A 22591-nucleotide genomic window follows, 5' to 3' on the forward strand; every position below is an offset into this window, starting at 1 on the left:
TTAATCATTTGTAATATTAATCTTCTGAAACTCTGGTGGAGTTCTGTGAATATGTTTTTATTTGTTGGAGACAGTTTTTGTGGTTTGCTACTAGATAAAAGTCTCTTTTTCATGCGTGACTGTTGGTACGAAACCTGGAGGAAAAAAAAATTGTTCATCTTTCTTTCAGTTTTTTATTCTGTTATAGAATCTCTCTCATAGCATATATTTTTCAAGTAATATTTATATAATTGTTCTACACTGAAGCCTATTCAGTAACTCATGTCGAAAAGCAAATTTTTTCATGGCAGTTTTCATCTTTAGGCTCATTGGATGAAAGGTGGATGTCAGAGTTTGGCGCGTCCATGTCGTCAGGAATTTCACATGATAAATCACCGTTAGGCCTAGGGAAGCCTGTAATCATTTGGCCAACGGTGGAAGATGTTAGATGCTCTCTGGAGGTGTGTTATTGCTAACTTTCTTCCGCGCCGATTTAAGTATGATGATAATGCCTGAAGCTCTAATATCTCTTAATTTTAATAAACTTGAAATTGCAATCAATTAATTTTGACTCATGAATGGGTATCTCTAAACTAAATTGTTTCTATTTTAAAATTAACCTCATTTATTAATGACTGAGAAAAGAGCCAAAATAGTCCCTTGACTATTTTCTAGGGGGCATTTAAGTCCCAAACTTTGAAAAAAAATGCCAAAATGATGCTCCAACTCTTTTAATAGGTGTTGAAATAACGGAAATTGATATTTAGGGTGTTAAAAATAGGTTTATTATTGATTTTTTTTCATTAAATATAATTCATTACAAATTTTTTTTTAATTCCATTGTGATGAAATTTATGAACTTTTATTTTTTGTGATAAGTTATTAAAATTTTAAATTTTTATATTGATTTTATTAATTTTTTCTTAAAGCTAAAATATATTTTTTTAGTTGTTACAAGATATGTATCATTGACGATTACTTGATTTTATAAATTTTAATTGACAATTTTTTTTAGAAAACAAAGCTGTTTTGTTGGTCATTATTCTATACTTATTATACAAATTCACATGCAAGATAGCATTATACATGCATGCAGATATGTGCTTACACACACGTACACACAAATATATATATATATATATATATATTATTATTATTATTTATTTTATTTTATTTTTGTTTAAGGCTAAAATTTATTTTTTACTTATGATGTAGGGTTATGCAGCTGGTAGTGCCATTCCAAGCCCACAAAAGAATGTTGAGAAAGAGTTTTTGAAGAAGTATTGGTCAAAATGGAAGGCAGATCACTTGGGTCGATGGTATGTTATGTTATTTTGCAAAATTCGAACTTATCGATTTGGGAAATGTCCATTTTTAGCCTTTGTAATATTTGAATAGTTAGTGCTTTGAGACATATCTATGTCTAACATCAACTGAAAGTCAATAAAATCAGGTATGGTAGCTTTAATAATTAAAAATATGGATGTTTTTATTAGCATTTGTATTTTCTTTTTCTGCTATCACTGCTTTGCAATACAATCAGTACTTAGTAGTGAAGTAAATCATGGCTTAGGAATTATCAAAACTTTCAAATCATAAAAAAAAAATAAAAAGAAAATCCCTAGAATCAATCAGCACACGAGTACTTTTGATGGAAATCTTCATGTCTCATATTGTCGAAGTATCACATCATATAATTTATATGAAGTTTGTTTATTTTCTTTTTAATAGTTTTTTTTATTAGCTCATTTAACCATTATTTGTGGTTTGGAGAGCTTGCTAATGTTGGTCAAGAAAGATTATAATGGCTGAGAATGTTTTTTCCTGGCTTTAGGATAGTATATTTGGTTGGCATGATTTTAATTTTGATTATATTTGGGTTGATACTTGTTAGGGGAGGCTATGGATGATGGTTGCGTTTTGTAAAAATTAATTTGTTTTCTTGCTTATCTTATCTGTTCCCAAATTTCTATTAAAGTTCTTGGCTTTTCACTATCATTTCATTATCAATAGGTCTGATTGCTCGCATTAAAGGAAAGTTATTGGCCTAAACGATAATTAGTAATTTATGAATTCTCACTTTTTATTTGCATGGAATTCCTAGCTCTGTGTTGTCTTGCATTTCGTCAGGCTCATTCTTCTATACATTGTTTGGGCAGTTATTTGTTATTTTCATAAAATTTTCGTTGCTGGTTTTGGTAACTACAATAGATTTGTCACATATTGATATTGAGCATCTCTTCTGCTCGATCATTTCGTTTCTTTAGAGGAACATTAGACCTCGAAATGGACAAATGAGTTTATATGGTGTTGAATTGGTTGCAGCAAAGAAGTGAGTACTTATGAGTAGATAGTTGGCCGATATGAACTTTCATGGTGCTTGCAAATATTTGTAGATTCGACTTATGTCACTAGAGCTACTACTACTAAAATTACATTCCATGTATTCAGTTTTAGTTCTACTCAAATGAAGGCCTTTAGACTCCAACGCAGATCTCCATAATTCAAGTTTTTCCTGAGCTTTTTCTCTCATCTTGTCCATGAGAAGGATATTATCAACCAAAAAGAAAACACCAAGGTACATCCTCCTGTAAATGTCCAGTAAGATGTATCCTCCTGTAAATGTCCAGTAAGATCATCCATAACTAAAGCAAAAAGATATGGGCTTAAAACAAATCCCTGATGTAATCCAACATAAATAGGAAAATATTTGGTCAATCCTCCTTCAGTTCAAACCGAAGTAACAGCTCTAGTACCAGCTCTAATTATTATTTAGAAAAAAAGTGGTTGGACATTAGGTCGATTGGATTGAGTTTATGTCAGACAAAATCTTGGTTAACTTTTTGGAGAACGCTATCCAAACTCAGTCTAGCCTACAAACTGGGTCAGATACTTTTCAGTGAAACATTTATACTCAGGTTAGCAGGTTAGTTTAGCTTGGTAGATGTGGTCAAAATTTTAAGATTGGCTAGTGCCATATTGGCTTACCAATGCCTATATTTCAAATTCTGTTAGTTCTTTGCCAACTTTATGAATCTGGTCAAAATATTACACATTTTTCTTCCCGCCTCTACCCATAAAGGTGTCTGCCATGTTGGATTGAATAACTGGTTTTCTTTTTATTTTGATTCATGAGAACTCTTCAAAAATAAATGCTGATTTATCTTTCCTCATGAGTAGTGGTTAATTTAATCTAATAATTTTTGTCTTTTGATTTGCTGTTTTTAGCCGGGCAATGCCTCATATAAAATCCTACACCCGACATAGCGCTCAAAATATTGCGTAAGATCAATCAATCTTATTCAATGGAGAAATGCTATTTCACTCACTCACCCCGACATCTTGGTCAAAACATTTTCAACACTAATTCTAAATTGTGGAAAAATATATGACGTTGACCCAACATCTCATAATATTAAGCCCACACACACACACACACACACACACACACACACACACACACACACACACACACACACATATATATATATATATATATAGTTTTCTAATGTTCATGTGTTGAAAATGTATTTGGCTTTGCGAGTGTAGGAAGCATTTCTCTCTCTCTCTCTCTCTCTCTCTCTCTCATGAAATATAAGTTTTCGTTTTCTTTTTTTTGTTATTTGACAGATGGTTTCTTCTAACATCAGCAAATTTAAGCAAAGCAGCATGGGGTGCACTGCAAAAGAATAACTCTCAACTTATGATTCGCTCCTATGAGGTTAGAATTTCTTCTCTTTATTTCGTTCTTTCTGAATGTTGATGGATCATTTTGTTTTGTGTTTGACCCCGAACTGCAAAAACAATACATGCTTTACAACTCATATTTTTAAAATTTTTAACTTAGATTCCATCTCTGATTTTAGACTTGAAGTTATTTAAATATGATTAGAAGAGGATGATTTAGTGCCATTGGTTGAAGTTTCTTGGATTTATAGAAGAATGGGAATGTGCAGAAGGATATAATTTATGAAGCGCGGATGCTTCAAAATATGTTTTGTTAGGAAAGGGCACAAGATTAACGAACTAGGCACACACTAAAAATAATGTTTTTTTTTAATTTTTTTCAAAATCAATTTTGGGCATGGCTAGTATGAGTGTCAACATAGATGATTTTTTTGTTGAGACTGAATGATTGATTGGCGTCTATGTCAATTACATTTGCAATGCATCAATGTTCTTATATGTTAAGTGATTATTTAAAAAATTATTTGCTCTTTCTTTATAAATAATACATCATTGATGCTGAAAAAAATCATCTTTAATGCTCTTGTAATCCCAAGGTGCTGTTGTAAATTGAATACACTTGGTGAAATATTGAAATATAGTTGTAACTGAACCAATGCTAATATCTCATTTGTTAATCCTTAAGCTTTTTTATGTAATACATATAATATTATACTTGATTTTTATTTATTAAAAATATTGATAAAATATATTTTAAGTGGACACTTTATATTAATGATTTATGCAAGAAGCATTCTATCTGTAGTGTCCTCTCCAGTTTCTTATGTTTATGTTTATGCCATATACTCTGAAACTAAAATAGCTCCATGTAAATAATCAGACATTTTACTAAAATATAACTCTTTTGCCATGTTCTATCTTCATTGAATTACAGTTTTGGTTGAGTTTTCTTTTGATCTTTGGCTCATTTCTTTTCAACAGTTGGGGGTGTTATTCTTGCCATCAGTTATAAACAGCAATCTTTCACAGTTTTCATGCACTGGTAATGCTGATATGAAGCAGGTTAGTTCACTACTCAAAAACCTAAATATAAATTAAAAAGCATTCAAAGTCTCACTATATATTTTCTTGAACAAAAATGACCAGATGGCTTCTGAGAACATCAGAACGAAGTTGGTGACTCGGTGCTGGAACGGTGAGTCGGATTCGTCATCCGAGATCATCGTCCGTCTGCCGGTTCCATATCGACTTCCGGCCCAGCCTTACTGTCCCGAAGGTCTCCTCCTTTTTTTCTATTATTTGAAATTATATATAACATAACGTGGAGTTATTTTTTGGTATTTTATTTTGCTTTCCAGATGTTCCTTGGTCATGGGATCGGCTACACGTTAAGAAAGACGTGTATGGTCGAGTTTGGCCTTGAATGTGGATCGAGTTCATCGGATGCAGTATAAAGTCATTAGTAAGTAATCAGTAGGTTTTTTAATTTAATTTGGCTAAATTATGGTTTATTTAAGTAGTTGTAGACTAAAAGCTAATTTTTTGAAAAGTATGGGTGCGTATTATAAATTTCTTCTTTTTTCTTTTAATAGTTATTTTCACAAACACAGCTTCTATTATGCTTTCGCTAACAACCACCTTTTCTACCATATAAAATTCAAAAAAAGGGGCATTTAGGTACATACCATACAATTTTTATGTATTTACATATCTGACCCCCAAACAGTCAAATATACCTGCATTTCACTCAAATCCTTGACATCACATAAAAACTATCATATATACTATCTTTTTAAAAGCGAAGTACAATTTTTGCATGCTTAAATTTATGACACCAAGTTGTTATAAGTGTAAATATCGAACTTTGGGTGTTGGATATGTAGATACATGAGAGTTCTGTGGGTATGTATGTAAATTTCTCAAAATGTTGTGCTAATTTGGCATTTGCAGATTTTCATGCAATGTTTGTATGTAATAAATAACACATTAATTTTCCAATTTCAGAACAGTTTTAAAAAGAGAATTAAATGCATTTATTTCCGCAGAAAATAAGTCCTTAAACAGTGAACTCTAAATTATTTAATAATTACTAATTCTTTTTAAAAGAAAATCTAAAACAAACTAGGTTTAACAGCCGGAGAAGAAATAAATGGAGTAATGAATCATGCCATAGTCAATAAGATTGCAACAATCATTCATCAAAATTTCACAATTAAGGAGACCCATAATTAGGGGTGTTAAAAAAGCTTAATAACCCGTGTTTTGGTTTGTTAAGTATGTTGTGTTCAAATTGTTTTTTAAATAAGCGAATTGAGGCGATGACAAATTTTTTAAACTTAAATTATAAATGAGTTGAACATGAACAACTATTTGATTGATCATGTTCAGTTTGTTTTTAGCTCGAAATAAAGAAATTATAGTTAGTGTTTATATAATAAATATATATTAGATCAAGGTTGTGTTTGACAAAATTGTATTTTGACTGGCTGTAGCATAAAAATGTATTTTATTTCTCTACCTGCTATGGCTGCTATGATCTACGGTTTGATTTTTTTCAATTTTTTTAGTAGCCAATGCTGATTTTTGAATAACATATTTTCCTTTGCAGCCTCACAGTTGATTCTTTAAACAACTGCAGTTGCCCCAAACAGATCCTAAATCACTACAACTCATGCTTTTTGAGTAGTGATATACCCTTTCTGTCGCAATGGAAGGGTGAAGCCTTGAAACACTTGCCTTATAAGTTCTAATTAATTTTGTTGGTGCTAGTTAAATAGAGTCGAATATGTGCTAATTCAAACAAAATGTTCAATATCAAATTGAACAAGAATGAACTTCTTGCGAGCTTGATTCAAACACGAGCCAATTTCGATTACGAGCTAACACAAACTACTCTAGCACGAATAGAGCTTTAGCTCGCTCAAACTCGGGCTCATTTACACCACCTGCCTATAATCAAGTTGTATTTTCATGTCATCTGCATTTAAAAAATAATGATGATAGACAATGATAATTAATGTAAATCTCTTTGTTTTAATGAGAGTAATCTAAATATCATCAATAATTCATAAATTAGACTAATAATAATAATAATTTTGAAAAGATTTCAATTCAAATTATCAGAGGTAAGAAAATGAAAACAAAATTGTCTTTAAGAAATACTTTTTCTTCATCATAGCTAGGGGTGAGCATTCTGTCGGTATCTATTTTAAAATTGGTCAAACCAATTATAGCTGAAATTCATAATCCAGAAAATCAAATCAATCTAAATTTAGATAAAAGCAAACCGACTAAACTGAAATTTAATTTGGTTTAAACAGTTCGATTATAAAAAATCAAAATTTAATTGTGTATTGAAATTTAATTTAAAAAAATATTATAAATCATATATCTTATTCACATAATGTCTATTTGATTTTATGAATATTCTATTTATTTCAATCAAATATTACATATAATAGTTTTTTTTTTATTTTTTTTTAGTTTGTTACACATGAAATTAAAATTTAATAATATTTTTTAATAAATATTGGGTTTTTTTGGTTTTTTAAGTTTGTTAAATGAAAATTAAAACATAACCAGAAACAAAAAAAATCAAATATTGAAGTTTTAAAAACAAAAAAAAAATTGAAATCCAATTTTTAAATCGAATCAAACCAATCAAACTTGGTAAGTTCAGTTTGGTTTTTGGTTTTGACCAGATAATGCACACCCTTAATGGCAGCAACCTAATAACACAAATGTCTTGTAGTGTGGTCTGTAATGGTCGTAATGACCATTAGACCACACAGACAATATCTCCATGAAATGTGATTTTTTTTTTAATTTGTTTTGGGTGTAGGGTTTAGGTCTCGCTCAAACTCGGCTCGTATAAATTAACTATGTTTGAAAATGACTTATGTTCAAAATTGCTTGTAAAAAGTGTGCTCTTGTTTGATTCAAAATTGACTCGTTTAAATTAATTACAAAAATAGATGTTGAATGTCAGATTTGAACCAACAACAATCTTTTAACGAAAAAAAAAACACAAAATGACTCGACCACACAAGCTAAAACAAGTTGAATAATATGATCAAGCAATGGATTGTTCGTGTTCGGCTCGCTTAACGAACCATTCTAACACCAACTATTTAACGAGCCGAAGCTGAGTTGTTCATGAACAATGAGATTTTTTGACCGCCCTAAATACAAGAAGTCTAAGAATTGAGAATGTTCAAAACTGTGTGATTTTCGTATCATTTGATATCAAATAATGTTTCTGAAATTGGTGTTCTACATATTTTCGACATTATCTTATTGCATGACTATCATATATACTTCCTCATTACAAATAAATTTCACATCCTCACAATTTCTATAATGAAAAAAAAAAAAAAATTTCTTATAAATTCAATAAGGTTTTTCTTAATGGCATATTTCTCAGAGTTTATTTTAAATTGTATTTAATATAATTTAAGCTATATTAATAATTATTAAATTGGTAATTTTTTAATACAATATTTAATTCTCAATTTAATATTCTATTTTTTTTTAGATATAGGAAAATAAGATATCAAAGAGGAGGGATGGCAGATTAATTAATGCTTTGACCAATTGTAATTAACTAAAAAAAAACATAATAATGATATTTAAATATTATGGGTTTAAATGTCATTTTCATAAATTCCTATTAGAAAATTAATACAAAAAGCTTAATTACATGTTTAGTGAGTCAACTTTATGAATATTAGAATTAGTGGTTGGTGTTTATTCGAATAAATTAAATAAAAAAAATAAATCAAAATTATCTAAATAGTTTTCCTCATTCAAACTTTGATTCATTAAAATTACGAAATCATACTACATTTTATTAAAATTAAAAAAATATCAATATATTATTAAGCTATGGATCCAGTCTAATTAATACCTTGTCAACACATATATATATATAGATATAGATATATATATATATATATATATGGAATGGCACGAATTTTGAAAGTTTCACGTATAGGCATTTACATACAGACCACATAATTTTCATCTATTTACATATTTAACATCAAAAGTAAAATACACTTTTACATGCATAAGTTTATGACATCAAACTATTATATATAAATATAAATATCAAATTAGCTTGATATATAAATACACAAGAATTGTGTGGTATATATGTAATTTTTTTAACAGAAAAAATGAATAGAGCAGATATGGCTATTCTCCAGTAAAATTTCATCATCATCATACTGAAATTAGGGCTGTAAATGAGCCGAGCTTGAGCGAGCTCAGGCTTGGCTTGTGTTTGAAATCGGCTCGTGAACAGTGTATTCGTGTTTGGCTCGATTTAAATATTCGTGTTTGTGTTCAACTCGTATTCGGCTTGAAAATGGCTCGTTAAAATTAAATTGAAAAAAATAGATGCAGAGTGCTGGATTTGAACCTGGACCAAACGAATGCAAAAGAAAACACTAACCACATTACCACACAAGGTGTTACGATTTAAGTTTAGATATGTGTATATAATATATTATTCTATAGATAATTTATGTAATATATTATTATATAAATAATTATATAATTTTTTTTTTATTTCGAGCTAAAATGAGCCGAACACGAGCGAAAAAAGAGTTGTTCGTGTTCGGCTCGTTTACTTAACGAACGAGCTGAACACAAGTTATTCACAAACAAGGAGTTTTTTTGACAGCCCTAACTGAAATTTGAAGCTTCAGAAAGACAAAATAGTCATCACTCGAGCAAATTTGTAAAATAAACTTTTTTTATTTTCTGAAAAAACATTTTCTATATTTATTTTTCTATTTAAGTAAGCATTCTGTTATCATTTATCTTTTACAAGGAAAATCAAAATAACAAATTAGTACTTACATGACTTGATGCAGAATGTGGAGGAAGCAATTTTACAGCATAGTGGGGAATAAAATATACAATAAACATATACATTTTAGTCCATAACTTGCCTTTAATTAGTTCTCTGGCCACCTCAAAGCTGCTGATCAGTAAGAGAGAGACATGAATAAGAAGACCTCATCACTGTAAGAAAAAATTGCATTTTTGTTTAACTCCTCCAAGGTTTAATCATTGAGAGAGTAATGATAATTGTAGTCATCAGACACAAAATTATTGCAATGAAAATGAATTTTCTTGATTTGTTTTGCAAGCCCTGTGCATTTTGAAGGGATTCTTTGAAGGGATTCTGTGCCTTTTCTGTACATGGTTCACTGCATTTGCAACCTGAAAATGTAGTTTCAATTTGTTAAATAACATTTGTTTTTGTAAAAAAAAAAAATTCTTAGTTCAGTATTGCAGTCTAATTGCAGAGATTCAGCAAAATCAAACCTGAGTTTCAATATTATCCAACATCTCTCCTTGTGCTTCAACCAGCACTGACATGTCCATGAAAATCTGGCAGCACAAACATTACCATAAGAACAATAAGTTTATGCAACAAATCTTTGAAAGTAGGTATGTTTGTAAAAATAAAAAATAAAAAAATAAAATAAAATTCAAGCATGTACTTGATGCAATTCATGCAACTTCCGTTCAATCTCCTTCACTGCATCATGCCTCTCTTGATTTTCTTCCATTACATCAATCACCTATAATCATGTTTTCTCATCAACAGCACATTTTACCCAGCATTTTTGTAAGAGGAATTAACATAAATAAGACACAATTCTTATGTATTTCCATATCACACATCTAAATTTTCATATTTACAGACATAACATTCAAATCCTTAATATCGCATAAGCAATAGTGCTGTTATAACTTTTTCAAAGTGAAATGCATCTTTTCCAAAGAGCTATGTATGTAAATGTTGAAATTTAGGCGCGTGATATGTAAATACATAGAAGTTGTGTGCTAATTATATAACTTTTCCCTTTATAATCAAATTCAGTTTGGATCAAAACCTGCCCTCTTCCAACTTCTCGAGTCGCCTTCCTAAATATTTTTTCGCCCTCTCCGGTCTCAATCAGCTCATCGATCATCTATACATGTTTCAAAAATCATAAACACATGATACGAAAGCTTTTCGTTGACTACATATGTTAATAACATATTACAATACTCACTTCTTCAGTTGGTGCAGTTCCTGTGACTGTTAAATGCAAAATTTGCAAAGAAAAAGATAAAAAATTTAATTGTTTTGCAAATAAAAGATATATATTTCATATGTGAGATCTGCACCTCTGAAAAACCTCCTCTGTACAATTTCTCTGTACTCCTCTTGTATACTTAGCCTCAGATTCTGTCATGTGTTCTCAACATTTCAGTAACTAATTTTTGCATGAATTATAAAGTCATATTTACTTAAATACCTGAAAATCAGTCACTTTATCCCTCAATCTCTTCTTCAATGAACTGAAATAAATGGAATTCAAGGCTGATTACAAACACCAAAAAAAAAAAAGCAATCTTTCAGAGCTAAATAAGTCAAACTTACACCGTCATGGCTGTTCTTGATCTGTCAACAGCAGTCCCCTTCTCACAACCAGGATTCTTCCTGTTCTCCAAGTTCTAAAAAGCATAATAAATATGATAAAAATAATATAAAACGACCACACTCATCAAAAACAAAATGAACTAATATTATTATTTACATCTAAATCAATTTCTTCTAATTTCATTTTGATTGCGCGAGCGGTGATTCCCACTTCATCCATGTCCTTATCCATTCTTTGCTTAAAATCTGGAAGCAATCCAAATTTATGACTTGTCTTGATTAAAATGCTCGAATGATCGGCTTTTTGTATGTTGTCATTATTTGCCGTGTTCTTAGTAACAGCCTTGATCTCCTCATTGTCTTCCTGAAATTTTTTTTGCAGTTTAATGAACTTCATTATAATCTTTCCATAAGATGTATGAGATGAAGATAGATTGTTTTTTTTGTTTTTTTGTTTCTTTGTAGAAAACTTATGGATGATGGATTTTGGTACTTTGTAATTAGAATACCTGAAGCTTTTTGAGGTTGCTGGAGAGCTTTATCATGAGATCCTCCACTTTTTTTATCTGTTTTGATGCAGAAAAAGATTCAGAACATGCAAGGAAGGAGTTAGTGAGAAATAATATTTATTTACAGAAATACCTTTCCGAAAAATTCATCCATTCCATAATCTGTTATTAAATTTTGCCTTGGAAATCCTAACTCTATGTCTCTTTCTCTTGGAGATCTGTCTGGCACCTGTATTCTGGAAAGAAAAGAGCTCTGCAAGTTGAAGAAGATCTGAAGGTTAGGACTGCAAAAATTTACTGAGAAGAAGCAAAATTCAAGTAAAAAAGAAAAAAAAAGGCCATTTTTCAGTTCGGTAACTTCATTTTTCACAAATACGTTTTATTTCCTTTCTGTCACATTGCATTATTTCTTGTTAAAACTTCTATTTTTACTTTATCAAACTGTTTAGAGATTATTAAAATACAAATCATAATAGCTTGGATGAACCAGGGAAGCATCATGAACAATCATATTGTTCCAAACAAGAAACATGCAAAAAAAAAAAAATGAAAATAAAAAAAAAATGAAAGAACATACCCTTAGAAGATCGTTCATTTTCAGAACTTCGAGAATTTGAAGGTGGAAGGGAAGAAGATTAAGAAAAAAAATTCAATTTTTGAATGTTCTAAAAGACTGTTACATGAGAAATGAAAGGGAGAGGGAAGAAGGAAGATTGGGCTGCAGATTAAACAACTTATTAGAGAAGAGTAGGAAGGATGAGTAAAGAAAATGACAGCAGAAATGAACAAAAATATGTCAAGATCGCGTTATGAATTATGCATGTTGAAAGAGAGATTTTTCCGGCGACCATATCCAGCTTTTATGTTTTTAAACCGTCAAAAGATTTATCTTTACACATGGTATGTGTTGAATAGGTATTTGTGTGTGAATCACACTTCAAGGGATAGATTGTTAGAGAAGAGCGGGCGAAAGAGAGTGAACAGTAGATTGTATGGATCGTGTTGATCTTTCCAGACCTTTTTGGCTATAATCTGAGTGTATTTGCACTATCTTGTATATGAAATGATCTCTCTATTTATAGGGGGAGAGAATATAATATGGTGACATTACTTTTTTGCCCAACCTTTAATTGGGGATATACACGGTATTCTAGATATTTTATAGGTATGAATTTATCGCTCGACTACTCTCTGGCTCGTTCAACTGAGCTTGCATAACTTCGGCTCGACCGGTCAATCTGCTGAGTTAGTCTAGATGTCGATGCTTGATAGTAGAAGGGGGAGCTTTTGGACATCCCATGTATGATTGGGAAAGCTGAGGGGCTAGATTTTACCCCGAGTCTGCTTCTTCGTGCGGTATTGCTTGGATGTCTCGTTTTTGATCAAATGACTCGGATTAGAATCATTCATCCATCTTTCTTGACTCGATGTGTTTTCGTCTTGCTTGCTTTGACTCAGACGGTTGCATCCGATCAGATAAGCGGACCTTCTGCTCTTCCGTCAGTGGGGCCATCCTTTGCCGCATACTCGCACTCTCCTTCTTTAGACCTTTAGATCTACTCAGGGTCAGCGCCGACACATTTCGATATACAATCTGCTCTATGTAAATATCTCTTAATCTATTTTTAAAACTTAGAAGAAGATTTACCTATACATACCAATTAATTTTTATATATTTAATCATCTAAAACTTCAACTTTTACAAACATACCACTTTATCTACACATGAAAGGTGTAATCATCTCGTTGAATGAAGACAAATTTCAGGGGAAAATTCAGCTGAAAAAAAACAAATTTGTTGGCTTACATCCTCCATCCTACTGGAAATTTAATTGTTAGAAATGCAATATTTTTTATTTTCTCTACATAAAATTGATATTTTACATTTATCCCCCATATAACCATTATTTCATCTAAATTTCTGAATAAATAAGATTGAAAACAGCTCAAAATTAAAAATACTATTTTTGTTTCTCAATCTCAGTCATTAAAAAGCTTGAATAAAAAATGGAAAGACATATGAGGCGAGGGTCTAATCCTCTTAGATATGAAAAGATATTACATCAGGACTCCGCATGCAGAGTTACGTGCGGTGTCCAATGAAATTACGTCACGGAAAAAAGAAAAAAAAAATCTGTCCGGTAACACAAGAGAATATTCCTCCGTTATTATTCAGGTGTTATTGTGTATTATCCAAGTATTATTAATCTATTATTCATATATTATTGATGTGTTATTGTGTTATTATAACACCGAAATATTCTCAGAACACAATAACACCTAAATAACACGGAATAACATGAGGGAAATATTTATTGTGTTACCGGGATGAACACCTCCACGACATAATTTCATTGGACTCCGCACGTTACGTAACGTGCGGAGCACTTATGTAATATTTTTTTCCTTAGATATGGACCACATTTGATGCAATTTTAAAATGTTATATGTTATAATTGCAAAAATACTATTTTTAGCTGATAATCCTTCTGTAAATAACTTGCATTCATTGCAGCTTTCTTGGCTTATAAGATAAATAAAATATTATAGAAAAGGTCAAATATGTAATAAATTAATGAATTGAGTGATTCTTTGGTCAATTTAAAAATGTGTGGTGATAGTTTAGTAAATTAATTAATTGGGCACGTAAGATATGTTGCAGGCCGTGCAATGAATCAAGAAGCAATTGCTTTTTAACATATACAGCCAGCTTATAGGACAGGTTTATTTGGGAGATTTACATACATACCACCTAATTCTTATGTATTTACATATCTAACACCTAGATTTTATTTTTTACACTTATGTCAGAAGCTATATTTCATCATATGCTTATGAAATATTTCGAGGGCATAAATGTAAAAATGCAAGATTTAGGATTGGCTGGTATGTATGCCGTTTTCTATTTTTTGCAATTTTTATCCATGCGGGAAACTTCTTATTTATTACAAATTGCAGGTACATAAATTACCATAAGTGTTTTAATTTTCTCTCTCACATAATAATGACCGTGTCCACAAATAAATTATATATATATATATATATATTGATATTGATATATTATATATATATATATGTATGTATATATATATGTATAATATTTTATCCATTTATGTTTTGATTTTGAGAGATCATTATAAAATATATCATTTAAAGTTTAATAGGTGTAGGATGGAAAATAGATTAATTGATGACAAAGCAATGTTATTTATGTAAAAAATATTTAATGAATTTGGATTTATTATTATATATTATGTGGTGCGTGATATTCAAAAAATTAGGGGTGTAAGAAATTGAGTCGGTATGCGAACATGACTCGAAGATTTCGGGTTAGGGTTGATGGGAATATTTTTTGAGTCTGGTTTGGGTTAGAGAATTTAACCGGTTTATTATTTGGGTCGGGTTCAGGTTAGCAGGTTAAACTCAGGTTCGGGCTGACCTTATTCAGGTCGGGCTATTAAGATATCCTATCATCCAGATGTCACTCAACTTGCACATTATTTTCCCTTATATTGCCATGTGAAATACATCTTTTAACTATAGTGATGTATCATTAATTTCTTATATTCTATCAAAATTATTAAAGACGTTAACAATTCAAATTTCATATTTAATCATTTTGTCATCATGGATCAGTTCAACATGACTCCAAGGTTTAGAAAAGGTCATATGTTGTTATGCACAGTCATGTAATTTGAATTTTCAACAAACCAATTGTTGTCATATAATCGAGCCACATGCAAATTGGTTTCTTATAAAGGTAGATATTGCTCCTAGGATCATCTAACATCATAATCAAACAATTTGAGATCCATCAAACCGTCGGATCAATATGAGGCAACATGACGGCCCAAGAATCATCTTGTTTTTCATCCCCATTAAGCCAAATCTTTCACAAGATTTGTCGATACTAGTAATTTCAAATACGCCTACGAAAATCTTTACTCCAATCATTGATGTTGACTTGAATTATTCTTAAGGTTTGTCCCATCAATCATCGAGTATAGAGTGATGAGCGTGCTACACTTTTCTAACATGTAAACTGTGATCATCATGCCCCCAAAAAATATTGTATAATATCTTTTCTTTTTATTTTTTTATTAGTGAGCTTCGAGCATAAGAAATTTTTGTGTTGGAGGAAAAGCCCCATCATCGGACCATCATCTCATCACCAATGTACTCCAATGTGTCTATTTATGGAAAAAACCCCCAGGTGTCTGGATCCGCTTCTCTACTCCAATGAGGGGGTGCCACGTAGGCAATGGTCCTACCGTGTTGCCTACGTGGCAAGTACTGATGCATCAGTACTCCTGAGATAATATTTTTTCCTATTTATGTACTTACCAAGCTAAAAATGTTTAATTTACACAAGTTTTTATGATTTTGTAAAATATTTAGAACATGAAACAAATATTATTACTTGGTATTCAAAAAGTAGCTCCTTTGTTTTTATAATGCTGATTGTTCCGGTTCAAATTTAGGGGCCGTAGAATGTTTGCGGCTTCTGCAAAAATCTCTTCTTTTCCCTCCCTTATCTGTACTTACCTCCTTCGATCTATCAACCGATCTCTCTTTCCTCCTCTCCCGCTCCGTAGTCTCTCCGACGGCCGCTCCATCCGCACAATCCGCCATGAAATACCTGCACCCAACTCGACTCGCTCCCTCAACCTCGCCCTCATTTCCCTTTCCAACTCCCGCCAATTCGACTCAGCTGTAGCCCTCTATTTCTCTGCGCGCTGCTCGAGCATCTCTCCCGACTTCACCACTCTCAACATTATCATCAACTGTTGCTCGGAGACAGGCCGCTCGAATCTCGCACTTCAGCTGTTTGACGATATTACTCAACGAGGATACACTGCCAACGTTGTCACATTCACGACTTTGATCAAAGCCCTCTGCAGAGAAGGTAAGATCTCTAAAGCTTTCGAAATATTGGAGCAGATGAAGGCGAATGGACCGAGCCCCAACAGCTTTACATATGGAGTGCTTATCGGCTCTGTGTGTGGCCGCTTGGATTACGAGAAAGCTCTTGTTTTGATTCGTGAAATGTTGGGATTTGGATTGGAGCCAAGCGAGTTTAGTTATAACCTTGTTCTGAGTGGTTTGTGCAAGAAAGGTATGATCTTGGCTGCTGAAATGCTTTATGGGAGGATGATTAGAGTGGGAATTAAGGGGAATTTAGTTTCTTATACCAGCTTTATTGATGGTTTTTGTAGAGAGAGGAAGCTGGTCGAAGCTAAGAAGATGTTCTCTGAGATGCAAAAGAATGGTGTTCACCTGGATATTTTGACATATAACTCTTTAATTCATGGTTACTGTGATAATGGGCAGTTAGAAGATGGTATGGAAATGTTAACATACATGGCTTCCTCTGGTCTTCGCCCCAATGTTAACACATTCACTATAATAATTAACGGACTTTGCAAAAAGGGTAGAATGGATGAGGCTCTCAGAGTTTTAGATTTAATGATTCAAGAAGATGTAAATCCTGATAAGTTCATTTATAGTATTTTGGTTGATAGTTTATGTAAAGAAGGGAGATTGGAGGATGCTCTTCAGCTTATTCATCGGACTGAGGAGAGTGGGTTAGAAAATGATGTTGTTGCTTACAATTGTTTAATTGATGGGTATTGTAAAATGGGGGATATGGAGGGCGCCAAAAGAATTTTTGATGGAATCATGAAGAAAGGGCTTCAGCCTAGTGTTATTACATATAATGCATTTATGGATGGATTCTGCAAAATTGGGAAAAGTGAGGTTGCAGAAGCATTGTTATTGGATATGGAGAAGAGTGGGATTTCGCCAGATGTGATTACTTATACTACATTGATTTGCGGACTTTGCAAAGAAGGAAATTTTGATAAAGCTGCTTCTTTTGTGGATGAAATGGTTTCCAAGGGACAAATTCCTGATGCTGTCACCTACAAAATTGTTTTGGATGGGATTGCTAGAAAATGCACGATTGATTGCGCTGAAAACTTTGAGCATTTTTCAAGCGAACTGAGAAAGAAAGCAAAATCATGACATTAAACATGTAATGGCCATTGAAGCATTGCATAAGGGCGGGGGTTCCCTTAAACACTGAACTTTTTGGTAATTTATATTTGTGAATCAATACGAGTCTTAAGAATCAATCAGTATGTACCGTGAATGAGCTTTCAACTGAAGTTTCTCCAAAAATTATTTTGACCAGGCTAAAGTTGCAATTGCGTGGAAGAGGATACATAATTCAGAGTTGTTTTAAATTTTTTTTGCAGAATTGGCCCCAAGCTTGTGTCAAATACATTGAGTTCAGAAATAACTAAACAGGTCTGTAATGCAGCTGTATGTAATTAAATATCGTTTAATTATGAGATCCATCGTTTTTCCTTTCTTTATTATTTTTTTCTTAATTGTGCTTCTTTCTTTGACAGTTTAAAAGCTGCTGAACTTCCTTCTTTTACAAGTACTGCTGATCATTCAGATGTAGGAGAAAGAACCTTCAAAGCTTTAGACATACAAAAAACTGGTCCTGATTGAACTGCTAGCTTCAAGCAAAGGTAGACTTATTGTATGATATTTGCGCAAATCAGTACCTTTTTTTATGATCTTATTTTATTCAATGTTTTTAAAGGTGAGCTTCACGTGGGCACCCGCTTCTCACGCTTTGAAGAACCGAAACAAAGCGGTCGGTCAGGTTCGCAGTTTAGCTAGAGAGAATAAAGGTCCACTGAATTCATTTAGCTTATTTTGTGAAATTTGAGACTTTATTAGTTTATTTATGCTGTAAAATTTTGATTTTGTTTTCATTTTTAAGATTTCCTTTTGTAATTTTAAGTTCTTAATTGTTGCAGGAAACTATTAGAAATGTTTGAAATTTTAATTTGTAGCTTCAACCTCTATGTTATCTTCAACTAAGGTATTGTTCCACATTCTTTTCTATTTTATTTCAACTTTTAAATCATACTTTATATTTTATAATTATTAATGAAGGTATTTAAATATTAATAGTTTTAGGTAACCTATTTGTGTTTTAGTTAATAAAAGCATCATTTCGTTCCACGCTTTATGCTTTGAAGTAAAAATAAAGCTTTGTGCGTCGCATTACGCTTTGTGCGTCGCATTACGTTTTGTGCGTCGCATTACGCTTTGTGCTTTGATACCACTGATTTTAGTTATTCAAATTACAAGTCTTTTCATGCTTGCCACTAAGATTTTTTGATTGTTGGCTTAGTTCTTTGCTCGAAATTAATCAATGATTTTCCCAAAGTAGTTAATGGAGAGTTAAAGCATGGAGAAGAGTAGGGGGCAGCTAAGCATGGGAGAAAGGAAATATTGCGCTGAATTGACTTGGAATGCCCAATAACCTAAAAGAAATCAATGTCTATCTTGAATTAAGACCTATAATGACTTAAATATTTCAAAAGGACACCAAGCTGAACTTGATATTATAGAGTTTAGCTCAACTTAAAGTAACTTGAAATTGATTTAATTTTGGCCCGAGTCCAATTGACTCGACATAACTCAATCTTTGTTTTGCTTGAAATTGTTTTCAAGTTTTCTTAAAATGTTAGAAGATATTAAATTTGAGGGAGGGATTAAGCTTTGGTTCTCTTGCATGAGATACACGCCAAATGGACCAACAATTACTTTTTATTTGTATCATATAAACTGTATGTAATATACAATAAATTTAAGCCAAATTGAATCAAATCTTGAGCTAGCCATAGCAGACTTAAAATTGGCTAAAAATAGATTTTGAGTGAAGTATCCTAGCTTGTAACTAAAATTTGTTCTAGTTAATTTCGACTAAACCTTGTTTGGGATTACTTTTGCTTTTTTTATTATTTTTTTATTTTTTACTTTTATTTTAAAAACATATTTGTTTAGTGTATTTTTTGTTTATATTTTTTAAAATAATTTAAACTATTTTTAAAAATAACTAAACATGCTATATTATATAAAACATGCTTTATTTCAAATCAAATTAAAGATTGAGCTATCCTCGAGTTTGGGTATTTTTATCACAATTGGCACAAAATTAAGACTCGAAATAAGCTCAAAATTTATCAATAAAAACTCAAAAAAGATGGCAATGGAACTATATCTTTTTTCGGAAGGAACGTTTGTTCGTCAAAGTGCAAATTAGATGTAGGAGGGATTTGTTCTCAGGACCTCAACGATAAATTTCAAAATTTTCACCAAGTTAACTAATGCCCACACCCTAACTCCCCGCAAACATAACTAACCTCTCAAGACAAATAATTTCACAATTCTAACACAACGAGCCCAAGGTACACATGATCTTGACCGATATCATTAGACATGTTGATATCACCGAGCACAATGAAGATTTCTAACATCTAAACTCTTCACATCATATAGTAGCTGTCATATCATCACATTAGTGATTCCTAACATGGGGGTTTATTTAATTATTCAATGTGATATTTCTTTATGATATGCTTAACCAAGATTTGGGTTGATCGAGTAGCATCATATATCTCAAATGAAGTTTCAAAATAGTCCCTTTATTGTTTACACGAGACCATTTTAGTCTCGGAGTCCATAGAAGCGTCAAATTTGTTCTTAGTCTCTTTACATTGGAGCTAAATTAGTTTTCCTTAAAGATTATTTTGGCCCATATTAATTGAGTCTAAGGACTAAATTGATACTTGTATAGACTCTGATTAAAATGACTGCAAAGAGTTAATGGATTATTTTGATATTTTCTTCATTTAAGTCAACCTTGCAAGAAGAGAATTCTAGCAATTTTGCAAAGAAAGATGAAATATTTGCACTTTTAATGTCTCCCTTTATTTACAATTCGAAATGAAAAGGCGTCTGCTAATGTTTTGCTTCATTAATTAATGCCTGTGCTAATAGTTCAATGCTGCTGTTTAGGCCATGAGATGCAGGCCATTGTATAGTGAAATCAGAGTTGTATGCTAATGTGTTTATGCAAATTTACCATTTTTTTTTATCAATATAAACTTTAAATTTATGAACATTATCTGACATGAATTTAACACAATCGTTTTGTGTTATTGTAGCTCTCTTATCAGGCATTGGCGATTCCAGACATCCAAGCTTCAAGTTACTTCAATCATATTATCCTTAATGTATATTTTATGTTATTCTGAACATTTGAATGTTTTTTTATCAAAGAAATAGAAAAAAAAGAAAACTTGTGCCCAGTGAAGGTATTTCATACTTTCCTTCCATTTTTTTTAATGATTTTTTATTTTTTTTTGTTTATAACCCTGCTATTATCTGGTCCCATGCCCCGGATGCGAAAAGCAGAGGGTTGTGTTAGCTAGTCGATAGCTAGCTTTAGTTTTTTGTCAAAAAAATCATGGCATGAATCCTTTAAATCATTGTGCAAATGCTAGGGCATCCCATGACTCAATCGGACGAAATTAAAATGATTATGTAGGCGACCCCACTTAGTCAGATAATGGCTTGTTGTTGTTATTAAATGATTTTTTGCTTATATAGTTGGGCTTTTGCTTAATGTTGAATATGAATTTGAGTTGATTTTATTTGAATGCATGCATTCTCATAGCATCACATGCATAAGTATGATAATAAACTGGTGTACAGAGACGTTATAGTCTTGGTTATTAATGCTTTTTATATTGGAAGATTTTCATGCAGACTGCTTAATTCCTATGCATTTACATATGTCCAACACCTTAAATTCTTACATACATGCAATCTTACCTATGCATGAAAAGATTTATTTCCCTTTTTACAAGTTAAATAGTGATATTTTTTATGTGATATAAGAAAATCGGGCGGCATTGATGTAAAAAAGTAAAGCTTGGGGGTTAGATATGTAAAAAAGTAAAGCTTGGGGGTTAGATATGTAGATACATCGGAATTGGCTGGTATGTATGTAAATGCTCGTTTCATATAATTATATTTTAGTGAACACTTAAGCATTTGGAATGGTTGCTTTGAACTAGTACATCAACTATGTAGCTCCTCACTGATGCACATTATTCAATAAAAAAATGTAATAAATACAAGTTACCAAATATACTAGATTGGTTTTCTCATAGATAAATCATTTTGAAATCTTTTGAAAAAATGAAACTTGAGAACCATTTTATAATATTGCAGTTTGTATATTGCATATGTGATGTGTTTGTTTGTTCAAAATATCAAAAAATTTTAAAAAAGGGTTGAAATTTACATATATACACATAGTTCTTATGTGTTTATATATCTCACACCTAAATTTTTATATTTATATGTTGTATTGCATTTGCTTTGATTTTGTATTTTGTTAATGCATGATATATGTATGTATGTATGTATGCCATGTGATACAACATTTCAATATTATTTCTCTTACTGTTGCTGATAATTCATGACATCATGCCATGTGACCTTCACATTAAAATCTCTCAAGACCTTCAGATGGTTAAATAGCTCTAAGGATAATGATGTATGTTTTTGTTATTTGTATGATTTTTAGCACTAATTGTTTGGTTATGAGAGGTGATTATAATCTAAAATTAAGATTTACTTGAGCCAGGTTGTAATTTATATGCGTTGAATTCTTTTAGGACTTAAGGTCTCGTATCGTTCAACAGTACATACAATTCTGTAAAGATCCAGCTTTATAGAGAAAAAATAGAAGAGAGAGATGGATGTAAGATCTGGGAGGTGGTCAGAGAGATTGTATATCAAGCTTTAGCCTTTGATAAGCCAGAAAAATATGGCTCTTCGGAAATTTTTCGAACTATAGGATTTCTTATATATATATATAGAGAGAGAGAGAGAGAGAGGTCCCAAAACAAAGGATGTCCTGGGTTCCTCTCTTCCCTCTTAGCTTAGCTTCTCTTTTATAGAAAAAGAGAAAATATTACGAAATACATTTAGTACTGCAGGACTCCCATCCATGATGTCTTGATGAAAATATCTTCTTGGATGTCTAAGGACGCTTTTAAAGATGAATTGACTTGCAAATTTGTGTCTTTGCTGG

At 31.7% G+C, this 22591-nt stretch overlaps 2 protein-coding genes and 1 pseudogene across 5 annotated transcripts in view; 2 read left to right on the forward strand and 1 right to left on the reverse strand.

The window, feature by feature from the left end:
• Positions 1-6620, forward strand: part of LOC110030980 (tyrosyl-DNA phosphodiesterase 1) — a 46795-nt gene extending 40175 nt beyond the window's left edge. For 2 of the 3 annotated variants that reach the window (XM_020733985.1, XM_020733988.1), the window contains exons 10-17: positions 291-440; positions 1195-1298; positions 3208-3261; positions 3610-3700; positions 4648-4728; positions 4801-4942; positions 5025-5128; positions 6275-6620. In XM_020733985.1, the coding sequence (XP_020589644.1) occupies positions 291-440; positions 1195-1298; positions 3208-3261; positions 3610-3700; positions 4648-4728; positions 4801-4942; positions 5025-5089 (687 nt within the window). In that variant the 3' untranslated portion in view covers positions 5090-5128; positions 6275-6620. The remainder of the gene's footprint in view (positions 1-290; positions 441-1194; positions 1299-3207; positions 3262-3609; positions 3701-4647; positions 4729-4800; positions 4943-5024; positions 5129-6274) is intronic. The other variant, XM_020733986.1, reaches the window with a different exon arrangement.
• Positions 6621-9721: 3101 nt separating this feature from the next.
• Positions 9722-12337, reverse strand: LOC110030831 (annotated as a pseudogene).
• A 3744-nt stretch (positions 12338-16081) lies between these two features.
• Positions 16082-20785, forward strand: LOC110030899 (pentatricopeptide repeat-containing protein At1g05670, mitochondrial-like). 2 transcript variants are annotated; one of them, XM_020733877.1, is made up of 6 exons: positions 16082-17712; positions 17813-17928; positions 18033-18158; positions 18233-18323; positions 18453-18517; positions 20652-20785. In XM_020733877.1, the coding sequence occupies exon 1, from the start codon at positions 16111-16113 to the stop codon at positions 17641-17643; it is 1533 nt and encodes a 510-aa protein (XP_020589536.1). In that variant the 5' UTR covers positions 16082-16110; the 3' UTR covers positions 17644-17712; positions 17813-17928; positions 18033-18158; positions 18233-18323; positions 18453-18517; positions 20652-20785. The 2 variants fall into 2 exon arrangements, with proteins under 2 accessions (XP_020589536.1, XP_020589537.1); XM_020733878.1 differs by having other exon boundaries at positions 17877-17928.
• The last annotated feature ends 1806 nt before the right edge of the window (positions 20786-22591 follow it).

This window comes from Phalaenopsis equestris, unplaced genomic scaffold (assembly GCF_001263595.1).
Source record: "Phalaenopsis equestris unplaced genomic scaffold, ASM126359v1 Scaffold000761, whole genome shotgun sequence".
Lineage (NCBI taxonomy): Eukaryota > Viridiplantae > Streptophyta > Magnoliopsida > Asparagales > Orchidaceae > Phalaenopsis > Phalaenopsis equestris.

Bases quoted from the DNA above. Each gene is read 5' to 3' on its own strand.
- LOC110030899 (XM_020733877.1), top strand. From the start codon at position 16,111: ATGTTTGCGGCTTCTGCAAAAATCTCTTCTTTTCCCTCCCTTATCTGT.